General features: G+C 39.8%; 1 protein-coding gene across 3 annotated transcripts in view; it reads right to left on the reverse strand.

Annotated features, from left to right (window-relative positions):
• Positions 1 to 26,674, reverse strand: part of MICU2 (mitochondrial calcium uptake 2) — a 421,733-nt gene that overhangs the window by 249,485 nt on the left and 145,574 nt on the right. For all 3 annotated transcript variants that reach the window (XM_089685800.1, XM_089685798.1, XM_089685797.1), the window contains exon 2: positions 2,124 to 2,268. In XM_089685800.1, the coding sequence (XP_089541926.1) occupies positions 2,124 to 2,268 (145 nt within the window). The remainder of the gene's footprint in view (positions 1 to 2,123; positions 2,269 to 26,674) is intronic.

Consider the following 26,674-nt stretch of genomic DNA (forward strand, 5'->3'; position numbering starts at 1 on the left):
TGTCAAGTCTTCTCTTGATTGTAGACTTTGACAATGATACGCCCACCTCCTGAAGAGTGTTCTTCACTTGTCTGGATGTTGTGAATGGGTTTTTCTTTACCATAGAGAGGATCCTGCGATCATCCACCACTGTTGTCTTCCGTGGACGTCCATGCCTTTTTATGTTGCTGAGCTCACCAATGCGTTCTTCTTTCCTCAAAATGTATGAATGTACCAAACTGTTGATCTGGCCACTCCTAATGTTGCTGCTATCTCTCTGACGGATTTATTTCGTGTTTGAAGCCTTACAATGGCCTATTTCACTTGCATGAACAGCTCCTTTGAACGTATGATGTAGATTCACAGCAATAGATTCCAAATGCAAATACCACACTTAGAATCAACTCTGTGAACTGCAATCTTCAACTCATTCCACAGATTTTCAATGGGGTTTAAGTCTGGGCTCTGACTAGGCCATATGAGAACATTCTCCTTTAACCACTGTGTGGCCATTTTTGCTGTGTGCTTTTGGCCATTGTCATGTTGGAAGGTAAACCTTCCCATTGAAATCTTTCTGGCAAAGAGCAGCAGATTTTCCTCAAGACTTACAGTATTTTTCCCCATTTATTTTTTTTTCTATCCTGACAAGTGCTCCAGTCCCTGCTGCAGAGAAACACCCCCATAACAGGATATTACCACCTTCATACTTTACTGTAGGAATGGTGTTATTTGGATGGTGAGCTGTATTGGATTTCCGCCAGACATATCGATAAGTGTTGAGGCAAAATAATTCAATTTTAGTCTCATATAACCAGAACACCTTTTTTCCATGTGGCCTCAGAATCTTCAAGGTGCATTTTGGCAAAGCTCAGTTGTGTCTGCATGTAGCCTTTCTTGAGGAGTGGCTTTTTTTCTCCCAACCCTCCCATACCAGCCACATTTGTGATATTGTTGTCATGTGCACCCAATAACCACTCTTTGTCATAAATTGCTGCTGTTTTGTAGTTGCTGTAGGTCTCTTGGTAGCCTCTGTGACCAGTTTCCTCTTGGATATTTCATCCAGTTTGGAGCGACAATTTGATCCAGTGAGGGTCTGTGTTGTACCAAATACCTTTCACTTCTCAATGCTAGACTTCACTGTGCTTCTAGGCATTGATAAAGTCTTTACATTTTTGTTATGTATCCATTTCCTGACTCCGGAGATCTTTTGACAGTGCCTTGCCACCCATAGTTGGTTGTTTGATTCAGATGCACTACCAGGGACAAAAATGCTCCAGGAAAACTCTTTTCATGCTGAGCTAATCAAAATGACCATAGCCGATCACATTTGAAAGCCAAATGGCTTTTATGTGCCATTTAGAAAGTGATTAGCTATGCCTAATTGCGTTTACAAGTCATTTTTAGGAGGGGGGTGATTCTTTTTCCAACTCTGATTCTGTTTTTTAATTTTTTTGACATTTCGAAGTTATATCTTTCACTTGGAGTTCATAAGTTGCAATGAGTAAATACAGCTGGATAAAAAAAAACTGTGTGTCTTCATTTCAGACTGCAAAGCAACAAAATGTGAGTATTTTAAAGTTGGGGGGGGGGTCTGTACCCACTGTATGCAGAGTGTATTATTGGGAACTTTGAACACTTATTTATCTATGGTTGCTTGTGTGTGTATGATATGATTCTATTATAGGTTTCAGTAGGTCACTGTTAATATGCTACGGAGAGGTTTCATGTTCCTCTAGAGTGGATTGTGTATGTTTATACTGAAGTTACTCCTAGGTGTGTTTACAATTGCACATTTATTTGTAATAATAGGGGGGGGGGGGGGGGGTCACACCATGGAGATAGTTGGCTAGCGATTCACTCATTTATATTAATTATTAACCTACCTTTACTAAACTTTTCTATGTATTTTAAGTAAAAAAGTAAAATAAAAATTAAAGCATAAGAGGTTCAAAGGATAAAAAAACTATTGGACTTCTAAACAGCACTAAGGGGGTCTATTTATAAATGTTTTCACACAAGGTTTACACAAATTTCACCCAGGAGTCACACATTTATCAAATTGAATCAGATTTTAAAAAAGTGTGAATCTTGGGTGAAAAACATTTTAACTCTTCACACTTCATTTACCGTATAATATAACTTACGTTGAACACTCTCGAACATGACAGAAAAAAGAAAGTCCCGTGGAGTCATGTAATACTCTCCATCATACTCCAGAGAAGCAAATTGCAAGAAACGTAATTTCCGGAGTGACTGCTTTTCTTGCACCTCATCTACAATTTCTTCTTTCTGAAACAAACAAAAAAAAAAAAATTTAGAGCAACAAGCAAAGAGATGAGAAAGTACTCATACATAAATGCATGTATTACACACATACACAGATTTCAATAACCATTGGAAGTTACAGAAGTCTTAAGCAGTCTTTTGAAAATCAGGATTTCTTCAAATGTTGGTAAACCCAGGACCCTGCATTCACTATATCTATCCCACAGCACACAGAACATGTAAATGCAATTATTTTAGTAAATATAAACTGCTGAATACCTTTTCTCATCATCCGTATATAGCAGTCTTGTGACTTCTATCAGTGTTCAGCCAAGTTAAATCTTGTGGGAGGAGTAAGCCACACTTAGGGCCTACACTGGAAATGTAAAGCCCTTATTGACAAAAGAACAATAAAAACAGTCATATTTTTAAATGGCTATTGGGTCATAATGGCATGATCTTATACTGCTCAGCTCACCATGGATAGTCAAAGCTAGATAGGGCCAACCGCCCCCTCCCTTTCCATCTAAAACTTCCTTGGCAAAGTTCCAACTTATGATTTTTTTAACAATCTTTTTATTGATCATTTCAGACAGAAAATTTATAAAAATGAAAATAAAAAAAATTAGGCAGCTAGGCCCATGCAGGCACAGTGCCCAGAAAAACTACAAAACACACAAGTACAGGTCAATACCATAAGAAGAACCGCATAGTGCGTGGCTCGAGCACAAGATAGATAACATGAGATTAAGGGGATGGGAAAAAGGCAGAATGCCCCAATGAAAAAAAGGCATCATCTAGCCAGCATGTCCAGACTTTGGAGAACTTCTTGGCCGACCCCTATTATGGCAAGTGTCCCAGTAAAGTGATGCTAAACCCATGATATCAAAACGAACATATCGGCACTCCCACAGCACCAATGAAATAAAATAGAAATGCATGTTTTTAATAAGAAAGACACAGCCACCTACTTAAATGTAATCGCTGAAGGCCATGATCACGTGACAAAGTTGTGGCTGGCCAAGCATCATCTTGCTGTAGGAGGAGACTTCACTCTCCTCTGATGTCTCCTGCAATCCTCACTGACCCCTGACCCCCTTTCTGGCCAGCGCTGATTGGCCATGTGATTATCCATGTGACCTGCCTAGCTCTGATCATACAGGAAATGTTCTCTTCAGCAATAGACACCAAATTAAACATGTGCCGAGTGACCACACAAAATGTCTGATCAGAAAATAATAGGGGGGCACTGGAAGAAAAGGAGGATCAGAGAAGACAGGATCAAATAGCGTTTTTACACAATGCAGATGATTAGTCCCCTTCTGTTCCACAGTGAGCATAACAAGCATGCTTTACTACATATACACACTGATTACACACTTTAAGATTGAGATCACTAGTTGCTTCCATCCAAACCTGAATGGTAAAAGGAGAAGATTTCTCCAAAACATGATAGTTTTGCTGGTGTTAAATAATAGGAGACTGAGGGTGTGTTCCTCTGTGCCACGGTAGGAACCAAGTCTCCCACAAAACCCAACAGGTAGATCCTGGGCAATGGGATAATAGTGATCTGGGCCTCAGCGTTGACGTTACTAATGATGTACTGGGAGACTGACGGACAGGCACAAAATATATGAAGTCACTGGTCATTTGGGCACAGTTCCAGCAGCCCGTGGAGATTTCTTGGTTCCATCTTTTTTTGTGCAAGTTTATTTCTGGTGGACACTAGATGTTTCAAGGGTATGTCCCATATGTCCGGCCAGTCCTCCTCGTCCAGGTCTGGAAAATCAACCTGTCAATTTTGTCTCAGGTCAGATAATTCTGGAATGCCAACCATGATGTGGTGTTCATATAAAACCGAGGTTGGCTTCTGATATTAGTGGATTGAAGCAATAGTTTAATGTCCCAGCAGCTAAGTTCCAACTAGCACTGAGGAAATTGGCTATTGAAGCATGAAGGTATCTAAAATAGTAATGAGAGGGTACATTGATTTGGAGCGGAAAGTATCAAAGGGGAAAAAAACAGCAGTCCCACACTATATGCTTTAAGGTATTAATGTTATGACCTATGAAAAAATGTATAACGTACATATGTTTATGTTGGTGGATTGATGTGGCATGAAATCTGTTTGGACCTGGTCTATTAATGTGTGGATGATATGGTTAAGCCTAGAGTTAAGAAGTGTGGCCTGTATCTTTAAAAAGCACAGAGTGAAGGGTCCTTGTGAATTAAAATAAGATAAGCCTCCTGCATACAGGGGGAAGTGAGCCTTTGGCTAGGCACAAATTATACATGTGTACCAATAAATAAATAATTTGCGCTAGTAAATGTGTATAAATATATAAATATATATAAAGAAATCATCAAATCATAAGTCCAGAAAAAAAAATATATATGCCAATACCACAAAAAAAAAAAAAATATATAAAAAAACTTTTAAGTGCAAAAAACTTTTGTGCAAAAAAAGTGTCTAAATATGAAAAATTTCACCAAAAAACCTTGATAATATAATGGCAGATCATCCATAAATATATCTTCAGAAACGGAAACTCTGCAACACACCGATCCTCATCGATCGAAATAACAGGATGAAAAACTTTGTAGTTAATCGAAAATCCACTTCTCCAATAGATAAAGGACCACCTTCAAACGTATCCATGGGGGGAAATGCCAAGCACTCGAGAGAAACAGAAAGACTTCATGGTGCAATATTATAAAAACCAATTCCTTTATTAGGTACTCATTGCACTTACTCAAGAGGTGTCCCAGCCGACACCAGCATCAACAGCATAACAGCAATCACATAAACGAGCCTGGCTACTCAGCACATGCGCAGTAGCTGGCAGCCAAAAACGTAATGACGTCACATCAATCAAGCTCCGCCCTACGCGTTTCGTCATCGACGTCCTCACGTCCGCTCCGTGAGGACGTCGATGACGAAACGCGTAGGGCGGAGCTTGATTGATGTGACGTCATTACGTTTTTGGCTGCCAGCTACTGCGCATGTGCTGAGTAGCCAGGCTCGTTTATGTGATTGCTGTTATGCTGTTGATGCTGGTGTCGGCTGGGACACCTCTTGAGTAAGTGCAATGAGTACCTAATAAAGGAATTGGTTTTTATAATATTGCACCATGAAGTCTTTCTGTTTCTCTCGAGTGCTTGGCATTTCCCCCCATGGATACGTTTGAAGGTGGTCCTTTATCTATTGGAGAAGTGGATTTTCGATTAACTACAAAGTTTTTCATCCTGTTATTTCGATCGATGAGGATCGGTGTGTTGCAGAGTTTCCGTTTCTGAAGATATATTTATGGATGATCTGCCATTATATTATCAAGGTTTTTTGGTGAAATTTTTCATATTTAGACACTTTTTTTGCACAAAAGTTTTTGCACTTAAAAGTTTTTTTATATTTTTTTTTTTTTTTTTTGTGGTATTGGCATATATATATTTTTTTCTGGACTTATGATTTGATGATTTCTTTATATATATTTATATATTTATACACATTTACTAGCGCAAATTATTTATTTATTGGTACACTTTATATATGGTGATTTTTTGCAGCTGGTACACTATTAGTAAGTTATATAATTTTGACCATAGGCGCTATTATTAATTTTTCTCACAAATTATACATGAAAGCAAATTTTGGGGCCAAAAGATAAGCATGTGCAAATTTGTTTGGGAAGCTGTCTGGTCCGGAAGCCTTACCACTAGGGAGGAAGCTAATAGCCAACAAAATCTCCACAAGGCTTATGTCTCGCATAAGAATGTGTCTCTCGGAGTCAGAGAGCCAGCCCAACATTAGGGGGTCTATTAGGGGGGTAAGCTCGGTGGAGTTAAAATCTGACAAGAAGTATTAAAGGGTATAAAGGTGCTATAAATTCCACCAATATCCCTTCTAGGGAACTGACCATGGAGCCATCAGGCATATGGACTGCTGTGACAATGTTGAGTGGTCTATCATGTTGTGCGAGCATGGCAAGAAATCTGGCATTTTTGTCAAAGGTTCAAAATTATGTTTACAGGACATATACTACATGCATAATACATTTCCAAAACAAGTTTGAGTCAATCTAGAGATGGTTTTCTCAGTGACAGTCCCACAGCCTTCAGAAAAACTATAATCTTGATTCTATTTTCCCTAAATTATAAATGAAGTAGTTAGCATAACCTTTAAATTCAGTTTTTGTGACTTGGTTGCTGCTTGGGTTATATTTTCCTTGCAATTTATTTTACACAAAGCAGGAAGAGGAAGTACTTTTAGATGTTGCCAGGGGTGGCTAATGATTGACAGTCCTGGGTTCGCTTACACATGGAGGTGCGGTCTGAGACAACTAGGTAGCCAAAGAGCAGCCTGGACCCTGCAAGACATCAAGTGGCTCGGAAGAGGAGAGGCTGCCTAGGTAACATTACCTAGTAATGGTGTCTATATCTGCAAGGTGAGGAAGTTTTGGATACAGTGGTTAAGTATGAGAATTTTCAGTACTATTAGGGACCTTGTTCCATAAATTTCCCCTCACTTCCTGTCCTATTGGCAATGGTGCTTTTACCATACAGGAAGTGTGGGTCACTTTCTTTGGTAGGGTAGGAGAAGAGGGACCTCTGTCAGAATTTTATTAGCATATGGCATATGGGCTGGTTTTAGCAAAGGGGGGGGGAATCAAATCAGAGCTGAACCTGAAAATGTCTACTTTGGAATCCTCTTTTCCCCACCCACCATTTACAGCGTAATAATAGAAAGACATAAAAAAAAAATTTCTCTACTCATGGCCTTTATTCTTCCTAGGTTCTCAAGCTGATCTAAGAAATAACAATACAGCAGAACTTTAACAAATGTAAAAGTTGAAGTTCTAGATAATATAGATGAAGCAGATCTTGTTTCCATTTTCATAGATGCTGAAAGACAAGCAGGTTTTGCGCCATATCTTGCCTGAAGTGGTGTAACTTCAGATGGTAAGAATACCCATCACCAAACTACTCCACCTGCTTTTAATGGACCAATTTATCTTACTTTATCAACCTCTTCTCTCAGCGTAAAGATCAGTCTTACTTCTCTATACCCTCCAGAACAAAACCAGAAATCACAACACGTCCTCAAAAAGACCCCCAAAACTCATCTTGTGCTATGTCATTCCTGAAATCAATGATGATAAACTGTTTTCTTTAAGAAAGTATTGTTCTTCTGATGTAAACAATTTAAAGTTATAGATAAATCCACCAAAAGATAAATTGGGAGATTGCAAAAGGTAAGAATTTTACTAGAAATTGACACCAATGCTTTTTTAAGTGCTCAGTTCACTAACTTGGATGAGTTCATTTAATTTGATTGTTTAATCTCACGATAACTTTCTCCTAGAAATGTTTAAATCACAAACTCAAATAACACTTGGATGTGGGATCAGCAATATTTTGCATGAAACAAACATTAATCTAAAATGTCACATGCGTTAGGCATTAATACAATATGTGAGTTGGCCTCATTTGGAGATACAAGTTATACCATTTTAGAATGTTGTATTCTAAAGTCTCTTTTTCTGACTTGGTTCTACAGCAGCAGAGTTAAAGATATAACTAATGTAACAAGTAAATGTCTTGTTGGGTTTTATGCTAGTTGTGCACCTGACAGATCAAATCTAGCCCAGTAAGCAGTATGGTGGTCTTATTTATATACCCTACAGCAGCCTATTCGTAAATTGTGTCTCAGGAGAACAAACAAGTAAAACTTAGATCTTTATTATTATTAATAATCACATTAGTATATTTATATAAAAACACATATACTTGCAAAAAATGTTAGATGGTGTATGTACAGTATACACAAAATATATATAGCAGACAGACTCAATGGACCACTAGGTCTTCTGTCGTCAATTTTCTATGTTTCTATGTGTTCTGACGGTGGGGAGATTTCCCAGTCATCAGAATACAATGACCAGCACCTGAGAGGCTGGTAGTACAGAAGTCAACTGGTAGACCTACTTCTGTACAACCAGCCTGTCCGTACATGCTATGCCCGTTCAAACAGATTAAGTGTAAAAGTCATCCTTTCATACATGACAAACTATTGTTATCAAAGGGGTGAAGGGTGATTGTCCCAACAAACATTAGCATAAAAATGGTAAATTAAATTATCAACAGCAACAGTTAAAATGTTTTCTTTCATTTTTGAACCTTCGCTCAAGATGGAATTTAGTTGCTATGAGCATTTTTGTTTTAAATTAAGTACTAGTGTATATTAATTTCCTAAGGGCAACTAAAATTGGCAACTGGTGATCCAGAAGGTCTAAAGATCCTAATGACCTCATGCACATAGGCTTATGAAAATAAGCAGCATTTTTGTCTGCCAGAATCTTGAACAAAACCGCCTCTAATATTACAATACGTATGCGTGTTTATGAGCGTATGGCGTTTCAGCGTAAATACATCCTACACATATGGGCAATAGCCAGAATAAAAAATATTCTGGCCATTGGAACATATCTATGCACATACGTGTGTTTTTATGCACGTTTAGATGTGTGTGGGCTCAATTATTCTGCTCAAAAGCTTCTTTCAGGACGCACCTTCAGTGGGTGTTTTTCTGCCTGTAAATGCTCCTCTTCAAATACTCTGTAAGCACCTATATGTACATGAGCACATAATCTAACATAGAGGTGCTTGTACAGGCATTAGAAAGAAACAAAAAACATAAAAACACTTCATGCCTGTATAAGCAGTGTTTTTGAAGCTCCATGTGCATGAGGCCTTATAGCCTAGGAGGCTACCATCTTAGCCTCTGTTTGATCTTCAGTTACCATGGTGATGCATATGTGATCAATTGTGACACCAGCCATTTGATGGTTTGACAGTTTGGTTGACAGCCATTATTCACAACATGCCTTGAAAGCAACTATTTTGGGAAACCAGTAAATAAATGGGTTTAACATATCAGGATGTACATCTGTTAGTATGACAGTGCACTTAAAGGCTAAATACAGGTGTAACATGTTACCAAATGTGAACTTATCCTTTTAAAGAGGTATTAAATGCAACAACAAATATTCCCAATGTTAATTGACCATTTTTTCCCAGCTCCCTTGTGCCTGTGATCCACCATTGCTAAGTGAGAGTATCCCCAGTGGAGTGTGCTTGGTTATGGAGTGTGGAATGGATGAGATTGTGTGCATTTGCATATATGAGTTGCTATAAGCGCTATATCCACTGTGTTCCTGTGGCGGTGTTTCTGTAGAAGATGTAGAAAACGTGATGATTGCATTCTTGGCAGAAAAGGCAGATAAAGACGACGTCATCCGAAAGGTGTGGTGCCCTCAAACTCCTGAGAATAATTCTGGACAGGGGGAGTAAAGACTACCACGTTTAAACTGCTTGCATTGAGACAACGTGTTAGAGACAAAATGGGAGGTGCTACCACAATAAAGGGATTTAAACCAAATCCTCTGCCTGTAAACCCACAAAATGTGCTGCAAACCACAGATCGTGTTAATAAAACCCAGGAACGAGTGTAAATACACAGAGCAACCCTGTACCTCATCTACCTTATCTACGATGTTGGACCTATTAGAGGTTCAGGTTTTGCCTGAACCTGTAATACCAGACATGATGCACCACATGCCAAGGTAAGCTCCTAACGCAGGATCCAGTGCCTGACGCGAACATTACAGGCTAGTCCCACACAGTGGGGACCCAGTACAGTCCACAAGGTACACATCGTAGACGACCAATCCAGAAAACTGCTAGCTCATAGCAGTAAGAGCTTGATAGAAGTATCAGAGAAAAAAAATGTAATTTCAAAAAGGAAAAAATTCTTGAGGAGAATGGGTCCATTGTCTAAGGATACTAGCAAAAAAATGGAGTCTCAAAGAGTGGGTGAGATTACGTGGTGGGCTCTGGAGGTGGTCCTAGCAAGTTTTTTTTTTTTTTTTTTTTTTACCAGCATCCAATCACCTCAAGGTAGCAGCATATAACTCATGTTATATGAGTCTAGTCCTATGTTCTGCCCTGTACGATTAAGATAGGGATATTATGTGACAGTAACTTGCTGCATGCCCAGCCCCAACCATATACCAGCTATAAAAGCAACTATGAACAGTGTCTAGCCGATCATCAAATTGTTATATTTCCACAGTATTTGTATAAGAGGTCTTTGCACTCCACCCTATACTTCTAGATAAACCGAACAACTTACAGGCCACTGGTAACACATGGGAAAGGTAAGGATCACTAAGATACTGTTTTATAACTGAACATCTGTTTACCACTACTAAACTGTTTTAAGGTTAATTTTATTAACAAATTCTGTAAATACATAGATGAATTACAGTAAATATAGGGGAGCCGTGCTGCATATCAAGGGATTTGAATGAATGTAGTAGTTTCCTCTCCACCCCCAAGCTTTTGATTAGATAGTGAAAGAGGAGCCACTGACAGATGAGGTAATCTCTCTGCTCACTCCTCCTATTATTAAGCTTCTTCTCAACACATGTCTCAGTGTGAATGGTGTTTTGGAGATATAAAAAAGGTAGATACCAAAAAATTCAGTATTTACAGTTAAAATAATTTTTTTTACAGTAGTTTCATTTTAAAAAAAACGTACAGATCCATTAATAAATTCAGAGGTGCAGTAATCTCTGTCTTTTATTTAAGCTAGGAGAACCAGCTTTAATTCACATAATGCATTCAATACCAACAAGTAAACACTGAATAACAGTTTTTCAAAATGAATTAGCATAAATTAAAAATGTTCCTGTAACTCTCCTTTAGGTTCAAATGAAAAAATTAGCTATATCTAATCCTATACATGCAGGTTGACTATATATATGGGGGGGAAAGCAGATCTGAAGAAGACCATGCACTTGTACAATAACTGCTACCTAACTGCAAAACTATGTGAAAAATGTCTTTGATGTCAGACAAATGTAAATATAATAAAGACATTAAGACATACAATCAAACCAGGGAGATAAAAACTACCCTTCTGACAGCATAAGTTATCTGTGTTAACACTGCAAAAAGTATTTCTTTAGGGTAATACAAAATCCAGAATCTGGAGATCAGATCAAGATCAAGTGCAGTAATTATTTACACATTAAAAGAAAATGACATCTTTATTTACTGAACATTTTTCCAGAGAGCATGTCTAGTGTCCCAAGAATTGCCGACTTTCTTTTAAATCACTCATAATGAGTCATTGAATGCGTTTAAGATATCATGTCTTCTAAAAAAAAAAAAAAAAAAAAAAAGAAAGAAACATTTACTCACAGTCCATATTTCAAAAGATAAATAATTGCCAGAATATTCTATTAGAAGTCAGAGAGGAAGGAGATCAGGCCTCAGGGTGTGTATGCCCTAAACAGATAAATCAACATTTGTCATGTTTGCTGCATTTGATGTTCATTCACTCTTCTACCCTTAAGTTTGACAATATTTCGGCGCTTCTTTAATTATTATTTTGCTACAAACTTTATCTGCCATAGAAAAATGCTACAGCTGTCAGCTCCAGAAAACAGAGGCAGCTAATTGAGACGAAGGGTATGTATCTTGTGACATGAGCAACACACCTGTCTTTAAGTATGTAAACTGAGTAGCAGACCTGTTGAGGGGCACCCAATGTGTACCCATCAGTGCTATATGGGTGGCAAGTCCCTACCTAAAGCCACATCATACCATGCCAATGTTATGAGTACGAGAAGATCATACCCATCTAATGATTCATCCTGCAGAAATACTATTCAGTAGATAGTTTTGTTTGTACATATATAGGTGTCCGTTTATGACACAGAGAATAGCTGCGATTCAGAGGATCACAGCTATTCTCTGGTCATTCAGAGTTTATGACACTCAGGAGATCAGCGGAGAACCTGTTCAGCCCTTCACTGGCGATCTGAGTTCTCCCTCCAGATTCTCCAGCCCAGAGCTGGAGAATCGGAGGAACCACAAACGAAGCAGCGATAATTTACCTCTGTTTAGTAAACTGATCTTTTACTGTAATCTCTTGAGATTATAGTAGAAGCAGACGTTTTCCAGCATTTGTAGATCGTTCTCCCTTCGTTCGGAGAACTGATCTACACCGCTTCATAAAAAGGCATTCGCAGGACAACTGTGTTCTCTGAGAACTCCGGAGAACTGAGCAGTGGTCATTTACCGCTAGTTCATAAACGGGCACCATAGTTTGTAAAACGTTATTTAAAAAATGTGGTTTGCAATAAAGCTACATTTAAACACAAGAAGCACTTTTTCACTTTTGAAGACCAGCCAAGGCTGAGCTCACACAGATACATTTTAACTGAACAATCAAAATTGACATCAGTCAGGTATCTCCATTAGACTGTAGGCCAGGCAATGGAATCAAGCGGCAAAGTGATTTTAGCCGTGTAATCACAGTACACACAATAGTCAAATAAGTTCAAAACAGTCACATCGTGAGGAATCTCAAATTTTTTTTAGCTCATTGAGTTCAATGGGAGGAAGCAATCAAACTTTTTGAAGCCTTGAAGTCCATGCCAAATTTAGCAGTGTAAGTATTAGGGCTCCCTTCACACGGAGCGGAGTCTACTCCGATCAGCAGGGGATCTGCGAGCGGTTTCCCCATCTTACAGTCCGACAAAATTGTAAGGTAAAACATACAAAAATATCCTATTTTTTTTCGTCATTTTATTGTAAGACTATTGTGTCAGCTGCTAGCTGTCAAAGGCCAAAGCTGGTAGCAGAGTAACAGGTAGTATCTGCTGAGCTTTAGAAGGTAAGTATTTATAGTAGCCTAAAATGATAAGTCCAAAACTGATATATCCATTCTAGCTGGACAAAAGGGAACTATGCTGCAGCAGTGAGAGCTCCTCAACCAGCTCTGCACTCTTTTGCAATATGGTTCCACTTCCCCAGCTGCATTCTACGTAATGTTAGCTACATGAAAAAAACAAAACAGGGAGGCTGCATGAAGGACAAGTGATGGAGGATACAGTCACTGCCAGAGGCAGACCAAAATATCTGTTGAATCTTTCTGAAAGGAATGTTATATGTACAACTTTCTATTTTATATAAACTGTGGACTCCAGCCTGAATTTGGCACAGTTGCAAATGATCATAAACAGCATTAGCCATTCAGAGATAAATTTTATTTGCTGCTTGGAGTTGCTCTTTAATTATGTGAGCAGTTGCAAGCTGATCTTTTATTAAGAAAAAATTACAGCAATGATCAATACAGCTGACATGCATTGACTAAATAAGAAGACACATATAATCAATTTCTTTAGCTGGAACATAGAACAGTTTATTTCAGATTAGATCAAAGTGAAGGGATGTAAAATTAAAGAACAGGGTGCTGCTTTTTTTGCTTTTGCCTTCTGGAGACATACCGATGTGTAATCATTTAATCATTTTCATAACACGCTGCTACCAAGTAGGTTGTGTTCCACCTTTAACAGTGCAAAGGGGTTTTATGACCACTGAAACAAAAAATGCTTAGAAGTGCACACATCAAAAGATCGACACACACACAAACATGTCGGAGCACACACAAAACACCTTGACGTAGGGACCATGTCCAGACAAAGCTAAGTTGATGTCAAGTACTACCGCCTCTATGCGATTGGTTTATAAGACTTACGATTTGGGAAGGCCATGATAACTTGTTAAAAGAAAATTATCATGCATTTTTAGTGAAACTCTTCTTTTACTTATTAGGCATAATGCACAAATGGCACTTGAATTTCTACTCTGAATGCCAGCAGGAAAAAACAGCTTAAAAAAACCTGCCGAAAGCGGTGTATTGCATGCACTTTTATGTGAATTTAAGGGTTCAACTGGCCAGAATATTAATTTATACTGGCCACTGGAATGATCAAACATTCAAGCCCTAAATGCATCTAACACATGTATGCATGTCAAGCTATTTTCCTGCCCTAAAGCTCCTCTCTTGAACACGCTGGCAATGGGTTATATTTTCAGCTAATAAAGTCTCCTCTTTTAATATGCCTCTAAATGCCTATGTGTGCATGGACACAGACGAACATAGAGGGGGGTTTATAGGCTGATAAAAACCCGCAAAACACCGGTAAAACAAGCATTTAAAGGATAAATTCACCTTTCATAACATGTTACACCCATATTAAGGGTGTAACATGTTACAAAAGGACTGGCCCCGCTCCCCTTTCACCTGATGTGACAGCTAGAAAGGGATCCTCTCGCCCCTTTAGCTGTCACAATCTTTAGAAAACCGTGGCCGTGCGGGGCTCCGCATGGCCAGCTTCGTCACTCAATCACAATATTCTGTGAATGAGAAAACTACAAGTTCCAGCAGCCTTTGCAGCTGTCAGCTTCTAGTTCTCAACTAACTACTAGGATGCTGTTGAGTGCTGTGGTAGTTCATGGATTCTTCTTGTCAGTGTGTATCTGCTTGCCCATATGAGGTGCAAGCAAACAGATACACCGACAGGGTTTCCTGGCACCAGCGATCTGCTGATTGCTGGTGAAATGCTTTCCAGGTCCCCCGAAACAAAAAATTGTAAAAGCACATTTTTTACCTGCAAAAAAATGCACATTTATTATTTTTTGTTAAAAGGTGAACTTTTCCTTTAATCCCTGTCTGCATGAGCTCTAGAATGAAATTTGCCTGAAAGGCTTTATTGAAACAATGATTAAAGCAGAACACCTGCCAAAAATAACCATGGAAAAATGAATAGCCAATCATAAAATAATTAAACCAGCTTTTTCTTCAATACACACCTTCAGTCCAGAGATTACCCCCACAGTACTTTTCTTCTGCCCCTAAATGTCCTCAGTCTGATGACCAGCATCATTCAATCCACTTCCTATAAATTCAGGATGTCCTCGACCCACCCTAACTTGTGACTAGACCAGTCTTTTCCAACCAGGGAGCCTTGAAGTTTCTTCACAGATGCCTTGGCAACATTCTATACAAGCCAGAGGTGGATCAAGCCTGCCTTTTAGTTACACAAAGCCACAGGTTTTCCTTGAGAACCATTACAAACTTCTAGCTGCTGGCATATCCCAACAACCAATGACGCCATCAGTTGGTAAGGAGGATGTTGGTCTTCTGCACACAAATATTAGTCAGTATAAGTGTGGAAAAGTGTATTTGATCTGGAAGAATAAATTACCTCTAAATGTTGGGTGTCCTACATGTGTGGATGTTGACACATTATGTAAGACTATTAGAATAGTTTTTTTTACATCTTAGAATGGGGTGCCTCGAGACTGTCCATAATTTTAAAGGGTGCCTTGACTGAAAAAGGTTGATAAACACTGGACTAGACAGTGAAAGGAGAAGCAGCACACTGTGCTTAGTTCAATCTCTGTAACTCTGCTTTCTTTTCAGCTCAGCATGCTTTTTGTCTGCTCACTCTCCAGTCCTGCTGTATATATTGATTGCAAGAGGTTGAAACCAGGAGACATTCAGGTATTTATACTGCTTGCATTAAAAAAAGGAAAAACATTTAGGTCTCATACACACTGGACTCTTTGGCTCTCTCTCCTAGATGCCTATCCTCCTAGCAGCGGTGTTTTGGTAGAAAATGTGTGGCGTGCCAAGCATTTGTGCTTTAAAGTGTTACTAAACCCAGGACCCTGCATTCACTTTATCTGGTCTCCCACAGTACACACAACATAGAAGTGCAATTTTTTAGTAAATATAAACTGCTAAATACCTTTTCTCATCAGCAGCTAGAGCAGTCTCGTGACTTCAGCAGAGCACTGGTTAAAGATTTCAGGAGGAGTTTTCTTTCTGCTCTAAGAGGATGCAAAATCCCTGACCTCTGTCTAGACAGTGCTGATTGGCCCTGCGCTGATCACATGCACTCTCCCCCCCACAAAAAAAGTTCTCTAGCAATACACACTAAAGTGAGCATGTGCAGAGTATCTCCACACGATATGTGACTATGGGTTTAGTCTGTCTTATCAGGTGGACATTTGAACAAGAGGAGGGGCAGAGAAAACAGAACCAAACAACCTTTTTACAGAGGATTAACCCCTTAGGTTCCACAGTGAGTATAACAAGCATGCTTTACTGCATATACAGACTGATTTTACTGTTGTGGGTTTAGTAACACTTTAAATAATTTTATGGGCTCGAATAATAATTTATACTGGCCATTGAAATTAATTACGTGCCTATCGTTAACATACATCAAGCTTTTTTTCTACCAAAAGGCCGTTGATCCTGGACGCGCTAGCAGTGGGCTTCTTTTTCTTCCCTCTAAATGTCTATGTTTGCACACATAGGCTAACATTCAGTGGCGTTTAGAGACAGAAAAAAAAAAAAAAAAGAAACCAGATGCCTCTAAGGGTATAGTTAAGAACGTGTGCATGAGGCCTTAATGCTGTATAAACTATTGCAGAACTGCAATAATGCATCTTTTACATCAGTACCTCGGGTTAAATATTAAACTTCTACGTTCCCACTGTGTCAGATTTTAAAGACATTTAATTAATTTTGCAATTCTGCAGACTTTGTTATTTTATCTGGCCTCTTTCCTGTTCACATCCCCAGGTTGATCCCTATCACTATGACCCTCCTATAGGTCTATTCATGTAAAGTTCATCAAATCTTTTTCATCATTATTATTATACCGGATTTATATAGCACCAACAGTTTGTGCAGCGCTTTACAAAATGAAGGTAGACATTACAGGTACAATACAATTTGGTACAAGAAGAAACAGAGGGCCCTGCTCGCTTCATCATGCTGAAATACCTAGGCATGGAATGATGAGCACTTCTGAAGCTGTTCATTAGTAAACACTAATAACCAAGACTTGGCTTGATTGTTGCAAGTGGTGATCAAAAGGGTTTCCTCACTAGCAAGATCTTTGTATGGCTGGCCACAAACCAAATTCTAAATCCTTCTCAGAGATTATGACCAACATGATCTGGGATTGTTAGAATACCATCTGATTGACTAAAAGCGTGGCATACAGTATTGTTTTGTCTACTCAAGGTGTGTTTAAACCAGAATAGAAAACAATGAAATCATTTATTTAAATAGATATCAGCAGATTGGTTCAGTTTGGAAAAGCAGCCTGCAAGCCATTAATGTGGTAAAGACAGCTATACATTACAATTCTAATGACAAAATTGATCTCCATGTCAAATTACTAATGTTAAAGCAAATTTGTCACAAAGCTGGGCAATATAATGAAACGTAAAAAGAAAGGCTACCTTCAAAAGAAAAATCATGCTTAATATCAATCAGCAGATCCAGAAATACGAGCAGAAAAAGTTGCTATATATGTGAATGTTAGCTCTTCCTGCAAAAGCTTGATTGAGCGCAATGCTACCTACTCCCCTGTTTGCCTTTTAAAGTGACAGAAGACACACCAACCAACAGGGAAAGGCTTTAGTCGAAACAAACACTAAGCCTAATTTAAAGTATAACTAAACGCAAATTTTTTTGTTTATAGTTTTGGATAGAGTGGAGAGGGATTAGAACCCTTGTCACTTTTTATTGCTGTCTGTGTCCCCATTAACCACTTGCCTACTGGGCACTTATACCCCCTTCCTGCCCAGGCCAATTTCCAGCTTTCAGCGCTGTCACACTTTGAATGACAATTGAGCGGTCATGCAACACTGTACCCATATTACATTTTTATAATTTTTTGAGACAGATAGACCTTTCTTTTGGTGATATTTAATCACCACTGGGTTTTTCATTTTTTGCTAAAAAAAAACAAAAAATACTGAAAGGAAAAAAAAAAGCGCGTTTTTCTTAGTTTTTGTTATAAAATTTTGTAAATAAGTGATTTTTCTCCTTCACTTGTGTGCGCTAATGAGGCTGCAGTGATGGGCACTGATGGGCATTGACAGGCATCACTGATGGGCACTGAAAGGCAGCACTCATATATGGCACTGATAGGCGGCACTGATAGGCAGCACTGACGGGCACTGCTAGGTGGCCCTGACTGGCATTGATAGGTGGCACTGACTGGCACTGATAGAGGACACTGAAAGGCAGCTCATATGGGCACTGATATGTGGCATTGATATGCATTGGTAGGCACTAATATGTGGCATTGATCAGGCACTGATGGGCACTGGCAGGTGGCATTGATGGGCACTGCTGGGGATACACTGATCATCAGTGCCCTGATGATCAGTGTACATGTCCCCTCTGAGGAATACCGATTACCGGCTCTACTCTCTTCTCGAGCCGTCAGCGTGACAGCTCGTGAGGAAAGAAATGCCGATAACCGGCATTTCCCTATTTACATGCGATCAGCTGTGATTGGACACAGCTGATCACATGACCGAGCCGACATCTTCGGCTCTTTTCATTGATCAAACAATGCAGCGCTAAATCCAATATAAAAATCAATAAATTTCAAATAAATTAAATTAGCAATAAATTTCATACAAAATAAATGCAAAGTGATCGGTGATCACTCCAGTGAGAATTACCACTATTTCCACGCACTGGATGTCTCATAGGCACTTATAAAGAAAAGTTGTCTTTGGACTGCTATACGTTTATATTGTGCGTTTTGTTTTACATTTAGATTGATTTAAGATCACGCACTATTGTCACTTTATTGCGCTTACCTGTAGCGCTCTTATTTGTTTACTATCACCGATCACTTTGCATTTAATTTGTATGAGATATATTGCTATTTATTATTTAATTTATTTGAAATTTATTGATATTTATATTGGATTTAGCGCTGCATTGTTTGATTTTTATGTTTTTAAGGATTTAGAGGTTTTTCCTTATGCAAGCTGCTTTTATCTTTATTATAAGAAGCGCTCGCTTGAAAGTTTATTCTTTTCATTGATCAGTGATCCGCTGTGTCCGAGTCACACAGCGCACCACCAATCGCCGTGCTGCAAGCTCCCGGAGCCGTGCACACACGGTTAGAGTGGGAGGACGTCATATGACGTCCTCCCAGAACGAGAAAACTGCCTTGTACTCGTCATTACATTATATGGCGGGCGGGAGGCGGTTAAGGAGATTCACCTGACGGGTTATTACCCTTCCTTACACTATCCAAAATAGCACTCAGACACAAGGCTTACTTACTGTCGGTCCCAGCTCCACTGCTCAGCCTGGTGTGAGCTCATGCCATGTGTGGGATGACATCATGTAACTCAACCCCTGTGTATGTTTCGTCCTTGTAACTTCTTCAGAGGGCGTTCATTTGTATAGTTAAGTCAGTCTTGACCTAAAAACTCTGCTGGTTGGCACCTGTGTTTTCATCTTTCAGAATTTACCCTCACCCTCCTTTCATCCTTGTTTTTGTCCCTCATCCTCCTTACATCTTAAATACATGTCAAGTACATTCTGTTCTCATTTTCCAGAAAGCCAAAACTTGTATTTGTGGATGCTGTCGGCAGCTGTTTTATATAAGCCATTGGGGACTTTTAACTGAGAACGTTATATTAATTCTCTCTATACAGAACAGTATATTCCTGCAAATGCAATAAATCAAATACATTAGTAGGTCTTGTTCTACATAAAATGTATATTAAAGAGATTTTGAATTCTGGCAGTGAGTACAGTCATCAGTAGATCGACTTATGTGGCGCAAGGTTTGACTTAAGTAAAAACAGAGTACAAAGTTTTGTTTATTTACAGCATATGGAGAAGCCAATTAATACAAGGATTATTTTAGAAAACAATGTGTCACATTTTAACTCATCATTCCACTATGGTAATCCAAATTCAAAACATTTCATACAGAGCCATAATATAACAATATTGATTACCGTATTAATTAGGACAATTCTGTTAAACCTATTAAATTGGCCACACAGACTCAATTTTAGAAAACGCCATTCCCTTTGTGGAAAACGCTCTCTGGTGCACAGCCCTTTTTCCTTTTACTTCCTGCCTTGAAGATGCAACTTCCCCCCAAAGTGAGAGTTTTGCCCCAAATGTAGGATTTCTAATCACTTTTTGCTCTCATGGCAATTCTACAATTTAGGATGTAATCTGTACTCTAGAAACTGCACCAAAAATACAGCACACCACACTCAAATATATAGATATGAACAGGACCAGGACAAGGGGTGGGCAGGAGGGGCAACTGCCCTGTGTGACAGATGAGCAAGTTGGCAAAGAATAGGCACAAGGCAGGAAAACCATTCTGTAGCATGCTTTAACAGTGGGAAAGGGGATGCAGTTCCACATCCTTGCCCTGGGTGCTAGATGAAAATGCCCTGATACTGGATGTGAATGTTGCCTTAGGGCTGATGTAAAAAAGCAAGTCATCTTCACTGAAAGCAAACTGCATTTGACATACTTACAAGTTTGAAGCCAATGGACATAAACCTCAGCACACAACTGTCCCACCTTTGGACCCAATTCAAATTGTCGCTCATTTCTTTTGAAATGCCACTCTTTTTGCTCTATGTGAATGGTAGTATTTAACTGTCAAAGTTTATATAGAACTGAACATTCCATATATCATTCAGATGTTTGCATTGTTTTTATTTTTAAACACTGTAGTTAAAGTGGTATTAAAATGTTCGGCTTTTCCTAACAAAAAAAACCCCACACATGTCATGCTTACCTGCACTGTGCAGGTGCAGTGGTTTGGTACAGAGCAGCCCCGATCCTCTTCATCTCGGGTCCCCCACCAGTGCTTCTGGCACTTCCCCCTTGACCAGTTCCCCCAATAGCAAGCTGCTTGCTACGGGGGCACGGGTGCATGCTTGCTCCCAAGCCCTGCTCTATGCGTCCATAACACACAGAGCCACGACTTGGTCCTGCCCCCTGCTCTCTCCTCATTGGTTTACTGGGTGTGACTGACAGCAGTGGGAGCCAATAGCTCCTGTTGCTATCTCAGCCAACAGCTGAGGCTCCCGTGCACATTGCTGGATCGAGAGAGGTCTCAGGGGAGTATTAGAGGGACCTGTGGGGGAACCAGCACAAAGAATGCTTTTTATTAGGTAAAAAACCTAAAGCCTTTACAACCACTTTAAGAAAAAGTCCCTGAGAAAAAAAAAGCACCAGTGGGTTAAATGATTCTTGTACTTTGATTTCTCATGGTCTCTTTGTATATTTTATCTAAATATGATGTTTTAAAAGTTGCCCTTCTTTCCCATCTCAGAACGTTGGGAAGGGGCTACACCTAACAGGACTACAATATAATCTTCACTACTGTATTTTCTTTTCTCAAGTACCAGCTAGGTGTGGGAAATATAATCATCTAAACCAGAAGAAAAAGTAAACAGCTCACATGGGGAGTAAGGGAAAGGTATCTTAGTTAAAAAGGTCTGACATGGAACTGACAAGAACAAAACACACAAATGTTTTGTAATACATTGAAATCATGTTATTAGCAAGTCCTTGGATGAATGGCAAAATAAGCTTACAACATAAATGCAAATAATGCATTAAAGCTGAACTTGGTATATATAAAAAATAGCCATTAGAGTTAGCTGCTCCTTAAAAATAAAGTGCAATTGAGCCTTTGCTGTAAAAAGCATAAAGATAAAAATCAGTAAACGTCTTATGTATGCCTTTATTTTGCAGCCCAAATGCAAGCATACAATCCACTGATGTGGCATTCTGTTGCACATATAAATCACTGCACTTGGAGAGCAGCAGTCCGACAAACCACTACAACTACAGCATTGCAGTCAGCTGGGAGCATGAGCTTTGCTGACTGCATCACTGTTGTAGAGGCTTGTGAGAAAAACACAGGACCAATGGAGGCTTGTAACCCTGGGCTGCAATCTGTGTCCACCAGAACCTCCTTGTGATGTCCTCACTACCTGCAGGCTTCTGGAGACTGAGAGAACCCCACTGTCAGACAGCCAGCAGAAAGTGTCCACATCATCCAGGTAGAAATGGGGACACACAAATGAGGATTTAGTTAAGTAAATGTGCCTTTTGAATTACAATTTTTTTTTCATTTTAACATGGCTATTAGTTAGCGTGGAGGGTAGGGTGCTTGATGCCCAGAGATCAGCTTTAAAAAAAAAAAAAAGCGCTCACGGACCACTGTTTTACAGCCACTGTGGAGCAATTCCGACTCAAAGTTTACTTTACAGTGGCTGAAGCTAAACAGATCAGCAAGTGATATTTTTTTTTTTTTTGTAGGGCCCATTTGGGCATACAGAACAATAATTCAGTTCCCAGGGCCACTCATCTGCCCCAGTATGCATGTAACCACTGACAGTCACTGGCTCTCTGCTCACTGAAGACTGAGAACCTAGTGATCAGCGGTCTTTGATCGCTCAGTTCTCAGTCTTAGAAGCAGCGGGGGACAGATGCACAAACAAATTTGCAATCCTTTTCAATGCGGTCCCTCACAGTATTCCTTTCCTACCACAAGATGTCCTCAGTATTTTGTGTTGAATGCCACCCAGGGCTATTCAACCCAGAAAAATGAGGACACACTATGAGGGCATGGAGTCATGAACCCGCCCCTCTGAGAGGGTATCACCACAGTGCCCTGCACTCAGAGCAGCAGACGGAATCACTTCAGTTTCTTTAATATGTTCCAGAACACATTAGCAAGTTTAAAAAGTGACTCTTCAACTTTTCTTTTTCTCCTTCTGTCTAGTAAGGGTTATAGTACAACCTGGTAAAGTTTAAATGTTTATTTCTCGGAGTAATTGACAGATACAAGGCTCACTGTGGTAAGAAATCATCATTTCAGGATGTTCTGTCCGCTCTCTGGCTTATCCTACGTTTTTCCTCTCCATAGACAAAATTTCCTCCTTTACCATCTGCTAGTTAAGTCTTGCAATAGTAACAGCAGGTAGGGGGTGCAGCTGTTTGTTAAAGGCCTGTGAGAAATAGGCACCCCTCTGAGTTATTAGACTGTGCCCCCCATTTTCTTGGAATATTCCTCACATGAATTTCATATACTACAACCATAAACAACTTCAAAATAAGTCAAATCCAAGTAAAGACATCTACTTATAAGCTTGTCTTGTAATATTTCCTTCTGAGAGAAGGGAAAATGCACTATAACAGGTGGTTTAGGAGCAGAGCAAATAGCAATGCCTTTCCTGCTATTATAAAAGTGCAGACAGCTTGAGAACTCTGGGTTGCTCCAGCTGCTGTGATACATAATGATAGATGAATGAATGATTTCAGGCTTCACCCACCAGCTTACTTTATACTAATTGATTTTCCTGGGCTGATTAACTCATAACCTGCCAGTCAAGACATATGAAGAACACAGCTCCCTGTCTGGATGTCCATCTCTCTCTTAGGACATGTAAATACTTGTCAAACTGCTGTTGAAGATCAAACTAATTTCTAGAGATGCACATATTAAATCAAAAGAATACATTTTCTTGCATACATTTAGGGCCCCTTCACACCGAACGCAGTTGGCTGCATTTTGAACTGCACTCCAACTGCATAGACAGTTCAAAATCCAGGCAATCCTATGGGCACAGTTCACATCATTGCATCACAGTGTACATAGAAGCCAAAGGAAAGAAGAAGTGGCCTCACAGGTCAAATGCAGTTATGCATGCATAGGTATGAGGAAAAAACGTGCAGTTACATGCAGTTTCTGGTGTGAATGGGCCCTGACATTTTGCACAAACACATGCAAGTGAGGTAGTCAGATGAAAAGTAGCCTTATAACATTGAAGCTCCATAAAAGAGGGTAGGAAAAAAACAGTTTTTATGTATTTTGGAAGTCTGAGGTTCATGCCCTACTCCTTCTTTCTATATGCACAATCCATATGAAGCAAAAAGGGGTTAAGCGCTGCTAATTAGTTATATAAACCTGGCAATGATGTTCTCTGAAAAAGTTGCCTGGAGGGATGTTAAGGATAATTTACACTTGTGGTTGGGGGGTAGTTTGGCTGTGTTTTTACTTTCCTTCCTTAAAGGGTTAGTTGTTAGTTATCCTTTACCAAAAAACTGCCTATGCAGATACAAGGCACCTGTAGATGAGAACAAACTTTGCAGCTTTGACCAAACTTGATTAGTGGCATTAAGGACATTATTCAACTTTGGTCAAGCTGCACAGCTTGTTTTTATCTACAGGCCTCCCTTATCTGCATACCTAGCTTTTTTTGTGAAAGGTGAACTATGCCTTAAAGGAGAAGTGTGGGAATGGTAAAACAAAAAAACAAACATACATACTTACCTCCCTGCTGCAACACTGGTGTGATGCTGCAGCTGTCCTCCACCATCTCTAGGCCTGAGAACTGTGCGATCACCTGCCTGCTTCCTGCTCTGCCCCTCCAGTGCTCACTGGAGCGCTAGAGGCAGGAGAGGGGACGGGAGCAGTTGACTCAGGCTCTCAGCAGCGTGCTGAGTCTGAGCTAGCTGCTGGTCAGGCATCTGGGTGGATCCCATCTTTGTTGGGATCCCTCCAGAGTCTGGAGTGGCTCTGTGATGTTAGCCAACAGTGGGCTTTGGCCTTCTGTCAGCTGATTCTGGGTCACAGGAGAGCACAAATGGGTCACTGCACTCCTGTGAACAGTATCCAGCCAACAGTGGCCTAAAGCCAGGTACACATGGTCCAAATATTGGCTGACTCAGTACACTGTGTGTCTAAGGACTGGCTTTTTGTCAAAGGAACATGTTGGAAAACCAGCATCCGATCAGCACTCACAGCCAATGGCTGTGAGTGCTGATTAGTGTGTTCTGGCAGGAAGGAGGGAGGGTGTCATAACACAAAGGCACAATGGGAGAGAACGATGCTGCTAACATCACTTAGTACAGCAATCTCAGGTTTTTTTCCACTGGCTTGAACAAAAAAAAAAATACTTGTACCAGGCTTAAAGCGCGTTGCTGGCTAAATTCACTGAGCCAGTCCAGATCCTGGAGAGATCCACCCAGATTCCCGACTGGCAGCTGGCTAAGCCTCTCAGCGATCCGCCGTTCCCACCCCCTCCACAGTCAATGGTTCTTTGTTCACTGAAGACTGAAAACAGATATATCAGCAGTCTTTGATTGCTTGGTTCTCAGTCTTCGAAGGCGGCAGGGGACAGCAGCAGCATAGGACGAATGCTGAATCCATCTAGGCGAGTATGGATGTTTTTTTTTTTTTATTCCCGAACTTCTCTTTAAAAGTTACCCTAATATCTATCCCTCAGTATATCTGAAGCAATAAGTAAAATAAGTCTAATTACAAAGCATACCATGCAAAGCCTCTAGAAAAACCAGCCAGGGTTCTTCCGGGCATTGTAAGGGGTTCCTTGAGCTGTGGCTGATTAACCTCCCATAAAACAGTGCCTGCACAGATCCAGGGCCAAAACAGCTTGGCAGAGGCAGCAGCATGACACCTGAGATTTTTTTCAGCTGTTTGAAAGAGTGGCATTCCTATTAGCACTGTAAGGAGGCAATCTTCCCTACCAACGTAAGGGAATTTTCCCCACTAATGTCCAATGAATCAATTTTAGAAGGGGTTCCCCAAGTACCTTTAAGGATTCCTCTGGGATAAGAACGTTGAGAAAGACTTCTCTAGAAATTATGGGCATGAGCTGATTATGATCTTTCTCTGGATTTTCACACTTTACAGCTTTTGCATGGCTCATATTTTAGAGTTCCCAGTAAAAGACTATGGGTATAAAAGCCTAATAACAGGTGCTACCTCCCTCAAAGTAATCCGATTTCGACCCCCCTCTCAATTTTTTCACTTTCTCCTCTCTCCCCATATTTCTTGATGTTCTTTGGACAAATATGACAGTTCACATGAACAAATTTGGTTTGTGACTAAAACGAATCACTTGTTGGCAACGATTAACTCAGGTGTTGCCGATGTTGACATTGGCTGACAATTTTGTGCACTGTTGCACTTCTTTTGTTTTTATGTGCTGCACAGTGATTGGGTTTAAGTGCACACCCGGACGAAAAAAAAAAAAAAAAACACTTGTTGAGCTTCCAGAAATCCATTGTGTCCCTAACTTTCTGGGTAACTTCCTTTTTGAATTGTGAACACAATGCCATTTTTGAACTGAAATTCCAACCAGCATGGTCAGCCCTGTCTGCTTGAATAATGGTCAGGTGAACTTCAAATAGTTCTCACTGAAGATACATTTTGCAGTTTCCCTTTAACACCTACATGACTAGGAGCTTCAAAGCCCCAAAAAAGAAAGAAAAAACAAGCTGCTCCTGGTGCGTTTGAAAATCATTCAAAAAAAAAGAATCACCAGCATATTATCCATCTTCAAGAAATACCTTTGTGGGAAACAGTACTAGGTATGTTAAGTCAATGACCCATCTAAATTGGCCTGTGTTAATGGCCCACGCTGAAAATAGAGTAGTGATTTAACAAGCACTGTGGTATTGCTTTGATCATTGGACATCATTACCTCCAGCTGCTAAATCTCTTTAAGTTATGCAGCACTTTATCTATTAGTTTTTGCAGGAGATAAAATTGCCCTGTGTTACACACCCTTACAATAGTCTACCAGCCTTTATAACTGCCAACAAATGAGTTTGGACAGTATTTATTTTAACATAAACCATCAAGGCAGTAGAGGCAAAGCACAAGTGAGG

This window comes from Staurois parvus, unplaced genomic scaffold, assembly GCF_062004578.1.
Source record: "Staurois parvus isolate SC_StPar_1 unplaced genomic scaffold, SC_StPar_1.0 ptg000387l, whole genome shotgun sequence".
Taxonomy (NCBI): domain Eukaryota; kingdom Metazoa; phylum Chordata; class Amphibia; order Anura; family Ranidae; genus Staurois; species Staurois parvus.